Genomic DNA, 12,334 nt, shown 5'->3' with positions numbered 1-12,334 from the left:
AACACAGCACAGCACAGCCTGACCCGACATGATGGCGACGAACATCACCTTCCACCCTGGCAACGTGACGCACGCGGAGCGCTGCTCGTTCCTGCGCGCGCAGACCGGCGCGACGCTCTGGCTCACCGGGCTCTCCGCGTCGGGCAAGTCGACGATCGCCACGGCGCTCGAGCAATATCTCCTCCACCGCGGGCTGCATGCCTACCGCCTCGATGGCGACAACATCCGCTTTGGCCTCAACAAAGACCTAGGCTTCAGCCAGAAGGACCGCGAGGAGAATATTCGAAGGATCGGAGAGGTGCGTTCTTGCTAACCATTGAACTCCGCCCTCGTCCGTCTTCAGTCGCTGACGCTCGACTCGCCTCTGCCCTTCAGGTTTCCCTACTGTTCGCTGACTCCGCCTCGCTGTGCGTGACTTCCTTCATCTCGCCTTATGCTGCGGACCGGGAGCTGGCGCGGAAGCTGCACACGTCGCACAAGCCGGCGCTCCCGTTCATCGAGATCTTCGTCGACGCCTCGCTGGCCGAGTGCGAGCGGCGCGATCCCAAGGGCTTGTACGCCAAAGTTCGCAAGGGAGAGATCAAGAGCTTCACGGGCATCAGCGAAGATGCGCCGTATGAGCGGCCGCAGAAACCTGAGATCCACATCGATGCGGACAAGACGAGTGTCGAGGACGCCGTCAAGGTCATCGCCCACTACCTGATCGAGAAGGGCATCATCAAGGCGTAGGGGTCGGTCCTTCACTCGAGAGCGAGTGCTGTAATGTATGGATGCGTGATGCCAGCATGGGCAGAATGGAGTCAAAAATTTCCCTCCATTTTGCTTTCTCGCTATGATACAGACTTTGGATCAACTCTTGACTTGTGGCTGCGAGATGACACCATGCCATCCTACATACAACCTCGACGGATGCTCAGTCGTGCACAGCAACCCACCATGCAATTTCCTGCAGCACTGCGCGCACCTCTTCCGAGCTCATGTACTGTCCTACAGGCGGACAATGCACGAACAGGACTTTCGTGCGTTTCCTTCGCCATGCCTCACCCCTCCCTAGGCCCTCCGGTCCTTCATCCATGGCTGCTACCTCATGGCGACAACCAGCCTGCCCTGCTGCACGCTTGCTCTCCGCCAGGGAGGCATAAAAGATGTACTCGCATAGGAAGAGACCTGCGTCAGCGCTGAGGCTCACTGGGACGGCTTCTTGGGTTTTCGCTCGAGCTTGTGCCTGCTGTTGCTCCTGCTCCTGCAGCATTGGCTGTGATGTATATCCAAACTGCCGCATATGCTCCGCCGGCTGCTGCAATGGTGCGTGCGCACTACTGCCGTGTCGTAACTGGCCTTGATCGTGCCTTTGCCCTTTCGCCTGCACCTGCGCGTGCGTCTCCAGCAGCGCGGGCGGTATGCGCGGGAGCACGGCGCGCAGATGGTTCATGAGCGCCTGCACGTCGACGGGACGGTCCGCCGCGCAGTCTGGGGCCCCGTTGGGCCGCTCTTCGTCGCGGAAGCTTTCGCTAGTGGGGTACGCGGAAGCGGGGAAGCCGCGCCGAAGTGCGTGCGCCGGCTCGGGCTCGGGCTCAAGCTCGTCCTCGCTCCCCTCGCCTTCGGGTGCTTTGCTTATCGTTCTCGCTGTCGCACATGTCAATGAAGAAAATGAAGCAGGTTCATCGCCCTTCTGCTGCGGATTCAATCGCTCCATCTCATACCGCTGCATTGGAGTCCAAGGCTGCGTAACTTCCCTGCCAAACCCACCAGAGTCCGCCGACACCGCGACCACGGCCGCCTGGTCGCCGTAGACGAACGGCGCGAGGGCATTTCTCCTATCACGGAACCGGTACCCGCTCTTGTGCGCCCGGGTCTCTAAGCGCATGAACCCGGAGCGCCCGACGCCGACGTGGATGACGACATCGTAGCCGCCGTCACCTTCCCCCCCTCCACGCCCACCTGTACGGTCATCGTCATCACTACGCTGCTGCTGCTGCCTGCGGTGCGACCGCGGCACATGCTGTAGGCCGCGGTAGCCGTGTGGGAAGGAGCGGCCATCGCCAGCGCTGCCATCGTGCGCGCCGGCGGGGTCGAGCCACGGCTCGGCCGTGGGTGGCGGGAGACGCGGCGTGTTGTTGTGGATACGCGGCACGGTGTCGAGCACGGCCGAGTACGCGACGGGGATCTGGATCGCCTGCAGGTGGACGGCCTTGCGCTTCTTGTCCGTACGCATGTCATTGGCCTGATGCTGCGCCGCTGTCGTCGTCGAGGTGCTGCCCATTGCGGGGAAGGTGCTTCCGCGTAGGGTAAGGCCGTGCAGCGGTTTGACGGCCAGCCAGGAGGGGTTGTGCTGGAAACTCGAGAAGGGCTGCATGTATGCGCATGAAACATTGGTGACCAATGCGGTAGATGATCAGCAGGATGATTCTTGCACGCTACTCCGCAAGTTTTGTACTCACCCCGAACCCGGTGAACAGCACCTCGATGGGCCTGTCTTCATCGTCGATGGCGGGTCTATCTTGCGAGGATGCGAGCACCGACGTCATGGCCGGGACTGTTGGGTGCAGCGGTAGTGGAGCCATGGCATTTACTTGGTGAAGGCCTCTTGGTGTCCGAAATTGGAGAGTGTGGCTTTTTACGTTATGCATAAGTTGTTGACGGTCAAGTCACCGAGTGCAGTCGGCATTCGCTGCGAACTGCAATAGCTTGCGTGGCCAGCACTGGTGAGGTTTTCCTTCAGAGTCGATCAGCCACTGGTACCGCCAGCTGAGCTTCAATCGTGTTGTACATACGTATCCACCAGCGCAAGCAATTAGAACCTAGTGAGAGCGGGGGCGGTGTGGGGACAGCGGGAAATAGGCGCGAATGGGGCCCGAAGGGTGAGAACCGTGAAGCGATGAGGAAGCGACGGTCACCGTTTGATGATGGACCGACGAATTGCAATCCTCTCTCTGATACGGACGCTTGTCGTGTCAGAGTTGTCGTTGTCGTTGGCTTTGGTGTTAGTTCCCTTTCATGAACGGCAGCCTTTACAAGTACATGAGTGACACGAGCTGGTGGGGTGTGTGTGCATCGCTCACATCATCGATTTGCTGTGCAAGCTACTCCATGCTGGCCGCTGATCGAACCATGTGACAATTTTGGGTTGAGGGATGAGCCGATGGGGGGAATCCGTCAATACAGTAACGAGACGGTCGAAAGTGCCTATGGCCTCCTTCAAGCAAGTTGCATTCAGCGTGCGTTGTTGGCAGCGCTTCTCTGCTCTTCACTTCCTCAACATATCGTCATTATCTCTCGATCAAATACAAAGAGGAATCCCAACCCCATTAATCGAGCATGAGCAAATGCATAGCAAGCTGCTGTTATCATTCTGCTTACGCCAGCCAACGTAGACATGCCTTTTGCTATCAGCGGCGGCGATGGTACACGACCCTGTAAATAAACACGCGTCACCGCATGGCAACCAAATCATCGAACCACTTTCACAGCACCCAAGTCGTTGAGTATATTGTTGATAAGACTCTCCAAAGCATATCGAAGATCTATCTGTCCAGCCCTGGCCCTGACCAGGGTCCGCGCTCTGCGCCGACAAGGGCACGCGGAAGACTCAAACTCTACTGCACAGTGCCCACAGGTTAGTTGAACACGGGGTCTGGAGCCCGACCTTTGATTCTTTTTAAAGTTGCTTTTTTATTTGTTTATTTTTCGTTCTAGTTCGCGTTCTAGTTCGCGTGTGAGGCACGTTGGCGGAAGTCGGAATGCGGAACCCGGGGGCCAGACTGAATCATGCTCCAGTTCATCACGCACACGCGCCCTCGCGCGCCTCCTTGCAAGGCCCAGAGAAGTTGGTGCGAGAGTGAGGTTATTGGTGGTTGCTGGTGATGATAGTGAGCCTATACGTCACGTCCATGTGCGTTGTTCAACGCATTGTTCAGGTGCAGGAAGAAGTTTGCCAATGAGGAGGAGAGCTAGCACGCTTCAGCTGCCAGGCCTGTCGCATTGCTTGGTGAGTCGTAATTCTCGCAGCCCTCTTGGTGCCGAACCCTGTCTGGTGGCGGCAATGAGTCACAAGGCCTTTGTAGTGACTGTGTCCAGGCAGCTCCCGGGTGTGCCCCAGGCGGAGTTGGCGTGCCGCAGGCGCTTCGAGACGCATCTAAAGGCATGTCTCTTCAACCAGTTGACCGAATCTGATGCGCCTTCCTCCACGCCCCCAGTCCAATAGAGCTCCTTATTGCATCGTAGATTCAAAACCAAGGTGCATTAAACATATCACTTGGGAAGCGAGAACAAAAACACGATGTGCAAGAAGGAGCAGTCAAACGATGTTGCACGTGCTGGAAATCAAGGTTTGAATGGCTCTGCCACTGGTGCCCCTCCATCTCGAGGTCGCGGACGGGGCCGAGGGGCTAGAGGCACTGGCCGAGGCCGAGGCGGTCGAGGCAGGGGAGCAAGAGGAGGCATTCTGGGCCCAATGGGCTTTGATTCGCATCTTCTCGAGCAATTCACGCAGGGAAATTCATCACCGCGCGGCAGTCGAGGCGGCTCGGGGAGTTTGACTCCCCGCGGCGCAGGAAGGGGCTCAAGAGGTCGCGGAGGCCATCTTGCCGTGCAGGGTGCCAATGCCGTTCAATTCAACTACGATGACCTCAACAAAAGAAGTGCTACCAGGAATCGAGACAAGGCGAGCGGGAGTGCAGACACAGCGGTCGACGCTCAAGTGATGTTGGCGGAGACAAAAGCACAACCGTCGAATGCCGGTCTCTGGGACGGCGTCGCGTCCGATTCGGACGACCCTAGGGAAGATGTTGCCATTCAGCTCCATCATTCTTACAAGCGCAAAGTTGTACCTCATAGCGAAATCCAACATCCACCTTTCCCTGCAACCAGCTCGCCGAGCCAAGAACACACGGACTACGACCTCGCTGTTTCCTTGCAGCAGCAGCAATTACTAGGTAGTAACACTGCTGCTATGCCATCAAAGGCGAGGAGAAAGAGGGCGGACAACAGTGGCCGGATTAAACAGACGAAATTTCCCGAGTTTTATACCTCACGTGGAGTTGATGATGCTGGGCCTGCCTCTGCGCCTGGTGTCACTACTTATGGCGGCAAGGCGAATAAGAACCCCAAGATTCGTCCGATTGAGCAGGAAGGCGACGCGCGATATCTTGCTGGAATACCACCGGCTTATCGGGCGCAATTCGGCCTCGGGCCAACTTGGGCCGCCAGGAACGGGGGCAGTGGCAAGTTTGACGGCGGAGACGGCTCTAAGTTTTCCTCAAGAGGACAATTCGGAAAGCAGCTGCGCTTCTCTGGCGCCCGCGACGCAGACGAAGGCAGAGCGCGCCTGCATGTTCCGATCCTGTTCAAGAAAGCTGAAGGCGAATGGAAGAAGGGCGAGTGGAACAAGCTGGATGGCAGTGATACCTCTCAGCAAGGCGAGGTCAATGAGCAGGGCAGAACGCAAGAGGATGCTATCGACTTAGTGCATAAAGCTGAGAAGGAAGTTCTGCGTCTTACCAGCAACTCTTCTGCCGCATGGGCTGTCGGCGGGGCTGGACTCGGGTTCAAGCCGCCTGCAGTTGCCGATGCACAAGTCGCACATCCTCCAAGAAGGCAAGCTTACCAGCCACCAGAAAACATCGATCTCGACGCCCTCGTGAGGGATGTCCTTGGTCCCGAGCTGATCGCGTCAACAGAGAAATTTGGCTCAGTGCAGCAAATCGAGGCCGCTGCAGCCGCCGCTGAACGACAGGATGCATTTGTACGGCATCTGCTGGCTGTGTATCCTGGCAGCCAAGTGCTGCCGCAAGACCAGAATGCCGAGATGTCACATAACCAGCATTCTTCATTCCCAGTCGGGTCGCTTGTGGCCAGATCCGAGCTTTGCGATCACGATAAGTCTAATAGTGAAGATGACGAAGAAGATGACGATATTGTTCTCATCCCGCAGGCGTGGCTTCGTGACGGGTCGCAACCTGCTATGGGAAGCTCGCATCCAGGTGAGAGTGACTCGGAGGAAGAACGACAGCTGGATCAGATCCTTGCGGCGGCTGCAGCCCAAAGACTGGCAAGAGGCGAAGGTGCCCAGGATGCCGAGACGCCCCATGGCAAGCCGTCTAAGAACCAACCAATCGTCATCGACCTCGGGCAAGAGTCTGAGGATGCAGCTGATTCGCCGACTTTGCCGACTCCTACTACCGATATGGACACTGAGATGCAGAGAGACCAAGATCTTTTCGTCCTGGATACCACCGGGGATGCTGAGTTGAAGGACTCTGGGGATTTGAGCTTACCCTCCTTGCGTCAAGGTGAGGTGAAGGAGATTCTGGGGGAGGGCACGGCGCTAGTCGAAGCCATTGAGCACACCGAATTGCGCTCTATCACCATCCTTGAAGAGCCTATCAGTGCACCCGCGGCAACGACTTCTGCAGTGGCATTCTCCGCACTGCCGCCTGCGCCTCGATCTATCTGGAACGCGCTTAATCGGCAGCCACGAGGGAAGGGCAAGAAGGCTCGGAATGCCGGGAAGAAGGCTCGTAGGCGCCAGAGAGCTGAAGAAACCGTGCGATCTGAGCGCTCGGCCATGGTGCCTCGGATCGGAGACTCGGACATAGAATGGGGCAGCGACGGGCCACCAGAAATGCGGGATGGGGAAGCTCTCGATCAAGATATGCAATTGGGCGAAGAAAGTGGATCCGATGATGGAGAACTATTCGGTGAAGCGCTCAGGATTGCTCTTGCGGCATCGGCTGGCGCACCTCAATCGAAGGAGCAGGATGACGCCATGCTACAACTAGCCATGCAAGAGAGTCTCAAATTGCAGGAAGGCGTTGCAAGTGCCGGCGTAGCCGATGGTGGCAAGGCCCAGAGCAGCATCGTCATTTTTCCGCCAAAAGCCGCGCAAGGACAACGGAAGCGTAATGGCCGCCGCTTCCGCAAGCAGAATGTCGATGAAGCCATTCTAGCCGACTATTTGGCCAATGCGATGGGCAACGCCGACGAAGAGGAAGAGCACATTGACACAATCAACCCTTCCGCAACCTCGAAGTCAGATGGCAAGAAGGACTCTGAGATGGACGCCATGTTACGTTTCATGCGTGGCATGAGCGCGAGCGGGCATCGCGAAATGACGCTGCAAGATATCGAAGACGAGATGCGGCTTCGCGAAGAGGAAGAGTGGATGACCATGAGTGAGGAGGACGATGAAAACGAGGGGGCAAGCGATGAAGATAGCGATGGACTCGTGGAAGAGCTGGCTCAGAACGACAAGGACAACATGTTGGACCGCGTAGTCCGAATGGCAGAGGAAAAAATGCTGCAGGAAAGCAAATCGGACAACAGCGATGCGGGCAAATCGGACGATGGCGAACGAGCCTTCGGATCTATCCAGGAGGATGGTTGTGAATCTTCGAATTCGGATTCAGATGAAGACGTTGACGGCGTTAGCGACTCGGATGATGGCATGTTCCGGGGTCGGATGACATGGGCAGAAGGCGATGAAGATTTCATACGGATGATCGAAAAGCTCACTGAAGAGAACGCAGTTGTCATCAGCGGCCGCGATCGTAACGCACGCAAAAAGCTGTTCCGGCAAATCGAGCGCGGAGACTTTGGTGATCTCGTCGACGATGATGTCGTCATTGATGCGGAAGACCGCGTCGTTGGTATCGGATCAGTTCCTCCAGTAAAGGGTGAGGGCCTTACAACTTGCTTGCTGCTCCTGGATCACTCGTGATGACTGAGCAATTCCTTTCTGCATGTTTTACACAGGAGGCAAGGAACGCAAGAAGCAGTGGAAGGAAGGCGACCTGTGGGCGGATGACCTACAGCTGCAATGGAACAAAGATCGCGAGACGAAAGCAATGAACAAGAAGAAGCGCGCAGCCGAGCGTCAAGCTGCAGCTGCGGATCCTTTCCACAACACGCATGATAAAGGCGCCAAATTGGAAAGGACGGCCAAGAAAGAAGCTAAACGCGCTCGTCGCCAGGCTCGTGCTCGTGGTGACTTGGACTATGACGAAGACGTGGACGTAGAGGATGGTGGTAGCGGTCTTCGCCACGCGGAGAACCTGAATGAGCTCAACGGCCAAATCCAGATCTTCTTGCGTGACACAGGAAACGACACGATGAGTCTGCCGCCCATGGACAAACGATCCCGTGCTCAAGTGCACATGCTAGCAGCTGCATACGGACTGAAGAGCAAAAGTCGAGGTACCGGAAAGGCTCGTTTCCCCGTCCTCATCAAGCTCGCCAGGAGCGGTATTGAGGTCGATCACCGCAAGGTCTTGCGTATTTTGTCAGGAAAGGCAACCATGTGGGGTATCGGCACGAAGGCTGCTGCGCGCGGCAAGGGCAAAGCGCCCAAGACGGTTGGTCAGACAGGCGGAGGTGCTCATGCACCGCGTAATCGCGAAGGGGCCGAGGTTGGCTTGGGAGCTGATAAGATTGGCGCGGATAACATTGGGCACAAAGTGAGCAGATTCAGGCGGAGCTAGCGTACCCAAAAATTCTTGCTGAAGCTTTTGCGATTTTTCAGCTTTTGTCTATGATGGGATGGAAGGAAGGTGCAGGCATCGGGCAGGTTGGAGGGATTGCAGAGCCAGTGGGCGCCACAGTCAAGATAACTCGTGGTGGCCTCGGCTTTTGAAACAGTACCTGCTTTGACTGCCGGACACGCAGACAGTTGCAGCAGTGCTTGAAGGAATGCGGTGCCACATGTGTTTCTACTGCTTCTGTAATGAAGGCCTACCGGGGTGGCGGCGAAGGGCGCACGAGCATGATGTAGAAAATTGATTTCTGTACAACTCCTGCACTACACCAGATCCCTTGGCCATAATCCAAAATGGCATGAGATGCTCCGTCATGGACCATAGCCTTACCTGTGGTAGCTTCCCGGCTCTGCCTTCTGCAGACACCAGATACGAAATCGTCCACTACATTGTAGCCTCACCTCGTAAGGATCGTTCACGATCTACATTCCAGAATCCAAAGCAAGGAGCGCGGAGGTGAGATGGCGAGGGTTCCGCCCGTGCATATCGCTTGTCACGGGCTCCCTAATCTCTCAACTTTCGTCAGCATATATGGCTAATACACCCCCTATTTCCATATATATACCCCCATCTTTACGCTCCGCAGTGACCAACAGCTCACCCTCGAACCTCCCGGGAGATTCCCTGTGGATTCTTTCGCCATGAGCGAGAGTAAATTCGCGGCCATTCGCGGCCTCAAGCACCCTACGACCAACTCCACCTCGCAAAATACTCCCCTTAACCAGTGCGTGCCCGACTCGGTCTCGGCCACGAGGACAGGGCCCTATCATAATCATGCCTCACCAAACGATTCGCTCCATAGATTATCGGAGACGAGCCCGCAGGCCTGCTGCAAGCCTCCATCGAATGAGTTTTTGGCAAGCAAGGAGGCATCAGAAGATGATGGCCTGCCTCTGTACCGCCACGATGACCGGCGCAAACCCTCCCGCTCGCCCTTGTCGGTTCCCCATGGCGTGCGGCGCAGACTCGGCGGCAGCCCCATGAAAGCAGGTGTGCTCATTGTGGCTGGCCTCATTTATGTCTTGAACCTGCTTGCAAGCACCCACACCCATTTCAGTGGGCGGTGGCCGGGTAGCAGCCCACCCCATTGGAAGAGCGCCAAGACGAATGTCATCCTCATGATCAGCGACGGCTTGTGAGTGCCCATCATACATCGATGTCCTAAATTACGCTCTCTAATCGCCATGGATCGTCATTCCTAACGCAGTGGACCGGCTGGAGAGACATTTGCCCGCTCCTTTGCCGCTGCACTCAACTCGAGTATTCCAAACGTCCCGTATTCGACTCCGAAGCCTCTCCCATTGGATGACCTGCTTATTGGAACTCACCGTTCCCGCTCATCCTCGTCACTCATCACTGATTCGGCAGCCGGTGCCACGGCGTTTAGCTGTGCGCTCAAATCATATAATGGTGCGATAGGCGTCGATTCAGAAGGTCGCAAATGCGGCACACTTTTCGAAGCTGCCAAGAATCAGCGTGGCATGCTCACCGGTGTCGTCGTCACGAGCAGACTCACTGATGCGACACCGGCCGCCTTCGTTAGTCACGCGGCAAGCAGAGCCCTAGAGGCCGACATTGCAACGCAAGCAGTTCTCGGCACGCTTGATGATCCCAAAGGTCGCAATGGCACGTCTCGCGTTCTGGATCTGGCCATCGGTGGCGGTGGCTGCAACTTTATGCACCGCGACCACCCCATGAGCTGCAGAACCGACGATGTAGACCTCGTCGCAGATGCCACCGCGCTTGGCTGGAATGTCTGGGCAGCTTGGCCGCTTAATTGGACTCGGGATGCCCGTGCTCGCCGGCCCTCAATGACCACGCACATATCTTACGAAGACGCCGTCCTGGCCCACGTCTCGGCAGCGCAGATTCCTGAAATCAAAGTAAGCGCTCGATCACGGGATGTGGTTGCCCACATCGACAGCCACAAGTCTGCCCTTCCCTTCTTGGGTTTGCTCGCTCCAGGAAACACTCCATACGAGATTGACAGGATCGCAATTGCAGAGGATCAGCGACCCCCGAGTCTGAAGATGCTCGCAAGCAAGGTTCTACACATGCTTGATACCGATTCTTCTAACAAGAACGGTTTCATCCTGATGATCGAAGGCTCACAAATCGACCTTTGCGCGCATTCGAACGACGGCGCCTGCCACGCCCGCGAGATTCTGGCCTACCAAGAGGCGATAGCCACTGTCCGCGACTTTGTGGATAGCAAGAACGCGGCAGGCGAACGAACCATCCTCATCTCTACTTCAGATCACGAGACTGGAGGGCTCACGCTTGGTCGACAGCTCACAGCAGCGTACCCTAACTACGCGTGGTACCCTGAGCGCCTCCTTGGCGCCAAGCAAAGCGCGCAAATGCTGAGCGCCGAACTGGTTGGCTTTGCGACAAAGCAGCGCCGCAGCTCCCAGGACCTTGCAGAATACATTCGCAGCCAGACGCTCGGTGAGCAGGGCGCAGGTTTCACGGAGCAGACCGGTGGTCTGCCCACGGACGAAGAAGTGGACAGCATCGCGCAGTGCATTGCCTCGATCCCCGCTTCGCAGATGATGGAGGACCCGCCCCTCGACGTCAGAGACGTCTGCAGGGTTGTCATCGCCAATGCGATGAGTCGCAGGGCAGAGATTGGATGGTCCACATGTGAGTTTTGCGCTTCCATATTGCTGCGTGCAAATCTCTTCTTCAGCACTAACCTTCCAATTATCGAAGCTGGTCACACGGGGCTTGACGTCAACGTCTTTGGGCGTGGACCTGGCATCGACCGTCTGCGTGGCAACATTGAGAATACCGATGTGAGTGCTGATTCCGTTTCAGGGTGATGACCGAGCGATACTCATACAATTCAACCGCCAGATTGGATCTTTCATTGAAGCGTATCTCTCCCTAGACCTTGGGAAGATTACCAAGGAGCTCGCATGAACAAGCCACAGAGACCTGGCGCTACTCCAGCGTCACAATATTATGTATTTTTTCTTCGACGTCGGATACTAGATGAAGGTGGCGAAACTGTTTCTGACTGGCTTGAATGGCAACCATATATATTAATCCCACGCTGCGTCATGACGGCGGTTCGGGAGTGCCCTTTCCCAGCATAAAATTCTTGGAAGTCACATAGAGCATGGCGGGCAGCTTCGCGTAAGTCGGCACCGCTGTAGCATGCTCGAGTGGAATTGATTGCAAATGCAGTTGAAGTCATCTTGAAGAGTATGTGACCTCATGGGCTGTTCCGCACGCGCGATGTGGAACAATGATGGCGAGATTGTATGAGTTGTTGTTATGCTCCGGCACCCGACTCGTTCTTCCTCTTCAGGTTTCCATGTTTTCGATGCATTCGATAGTTATCAAACCGGCAGCTTCACTCATTTGACCTCAGCAGCATCGCTTTGAGCAAGTAGCAGGTGCAGACTCTGCGCAATTGCAACTGCACAAGCGCACCACTCTCAGGTACATTCCTGGCCCCACATTCGCACAAGTTGGACATGATGATGCTCTTAAGAGCGGATGGCGCCGGCGCGGCCGGTTTCCATCAAAGAGACCTCACAAAATTGATCGAAGCTGTTTTTGATGAAAGAAAGTTCTACATAGGATGCATTGCCGACGGGAACCAACTCGATGCGAAGGGCGATACTTTGCGATCATGGCACTCTCCGCGGTCGCCAATCCGCCGAATAGAGGACCACAATTCTGACTGGGGCAGTGATACTGAAAGTAGCAACGAAGGCCTCAGCTGTGGCGTCACCGCTTCAAGTACTTTCGGTGGAACGAGTTGCCCGTCATGGCATGTCGACTGGCGGAGTAGG

At 56.3% G+C, this 12,334-nt stretch overlaps 4 protein-coding genes across 4 annotated transcripts; 3 read left to right on the top strand and 1 right to left on the bottom strand.

The window, feature by feature from the left end:
- Window positions 1-31: 31 nt before the first annotated feature.
- Window positions 32-729, top strand: K437DRAFT_277564 (putative MET14-ATP adenosine-5`-phosphosulfate 3`-phosphotransferase; the record flags this gene model as incomplete). The annotated part of the gene is made up of 2 exons (XM_013389810.1): window positions 32-298; window positions 376-729. The coding sequence occupies 2 exons, from the start codon at window positions 32-34 to the stop codon at window positions 727-729; spliced, it is 621 nt and encodes a 206-aa protein (XP_013245264.1).
- Window positions 730-913: 184 nt separating this feature from the next.
- Window positions 914-2,564, bottom strand: K437DRAFT_266597 (uncharacterized protein; the record flags this gene model as incomplete). The annotated part of the gene is made up of 2 exons (XM_013389809.1): window positions 914-2,350; window positions 2,442-2,564. The coding sequence occupies 2 exons, from the start codon at window positions 2,562-2,564 to the stop codon at window positions 914-916; spliced, it is 1,560 nt and encodes a 519-aa protein (XP_013245263.1).
- A 1,282-nt stretch (window positions 2,565-3,846) lies between these two features.
- Window positions 3,847-8,844, top strand: K437DRAFT_232250 (uncharacterized protein). Its single transcript, XM_013389808.1, has 4 exons — window positions 3,847-3,988; window positions 4,197-7,673; window positions 7,753-8,453; window positions 8,519-8,844. The coding sequence occupies exons 2-4, from the start codon at window positions 4,280-4,282 to the stop codon at window positions 8,627-8,629; spliced, it is 4,206 nt and encodes a 1,401-aa protein (XP_013245262.1). The 5' UTR covers window positions 3,847-3,988; window positions 4,197-4,279; the 3' UTR covers window positions 8,630-8,844.
- A 269-nt stretch (window positions 8,845-9,113) lies between these two features.
- Window positions 9,114-11,540, top strand: K437DRAFT_254178 (alkaline phosphatase-like protein). The gene is made up of 4 exons (XM_013389807.1): window positions 9,114-9,666; window positions 9,739-11,174; window positions 11,244-11,326; window positions 11,388-11,540. The coding sequence occupies exons 1-4, from the start codon at window positions 9,173-9,175 to the stop codon at window positions 11,451-11,453; spliced, it is 2,079 nt and encodes a 692-aa protein (XP_013245261.1). The 5' UTR covers window positions 9,114-9,172; the 3' UTR covers window positions 11,454-11,540.
- Window positions 11,541-12,334: the final 794 nt, after the last annotated feature.

Source organism: Tilletiaria anomala (genome assembly GCF_000711695.1).
Source record: "Tilletiaria anomala UBC 951 chromosome Unknown K437scaffold_10, whole genome shotgun sequence".
In the NCBI taxonomy this organism is placed as follows: domain Eukaryota; kingdom Fungi; phylum Basidiomycota; class Exobasidiomycetes; order Georgefischeriales; family Tilletiariaceae; genus Tilletiaria; species Tilletiaria anomala.
The sequence above is the reverse complement of the archived record's forward strand: the minus strand, read 5'-3'. Positions and strand labels throughout refer to the sequence as shown.

Coding starts and splice junctions, on each gene's coding strand:
- K437DRAFT_254178 (XM_013389807.1), top strand. CDS start 9,173: ATGAGCGAGAGTAAATTCGCGGCCATTCGCGGCCTCAAGCACCCTACG. Junction 11,175..11,243: donor AGAGATTGGATGGTCCACAT/GTGAGTTTTGCG, acceptor CAATTATCGAAG/CTGGTCACACGGGGCTTGAC. Junction 11,327..11,387: donor GCAACATTGAGAATACCGAT/GTGAGTGCTGAT, acceptor TTCAACCGCCAG/ATTGGATCTTTCATTGAAGC.
- K437DRAFT_232250 (XM_013389808.1), top strand. CDS start 4,280: ATGTGCAAGAAGGAGCAGTCAAACGATGTTGCACGTGCTGGAAATCAA. Junction 7,674..7,752: donor ATCAGTTCCTCCAGTAAAGG/GTGAGGGCCTTA, acceptor TGTTTTACACAG/GAGGCAAGGAACGCAAGAAG. Junction 8,454..8,518: donor CGGATAACATTGGGCACAAA/GTGAGCAGATTC, acceptor GCGATTTTTCAG/CTTTTGTCTATGATGGGATG.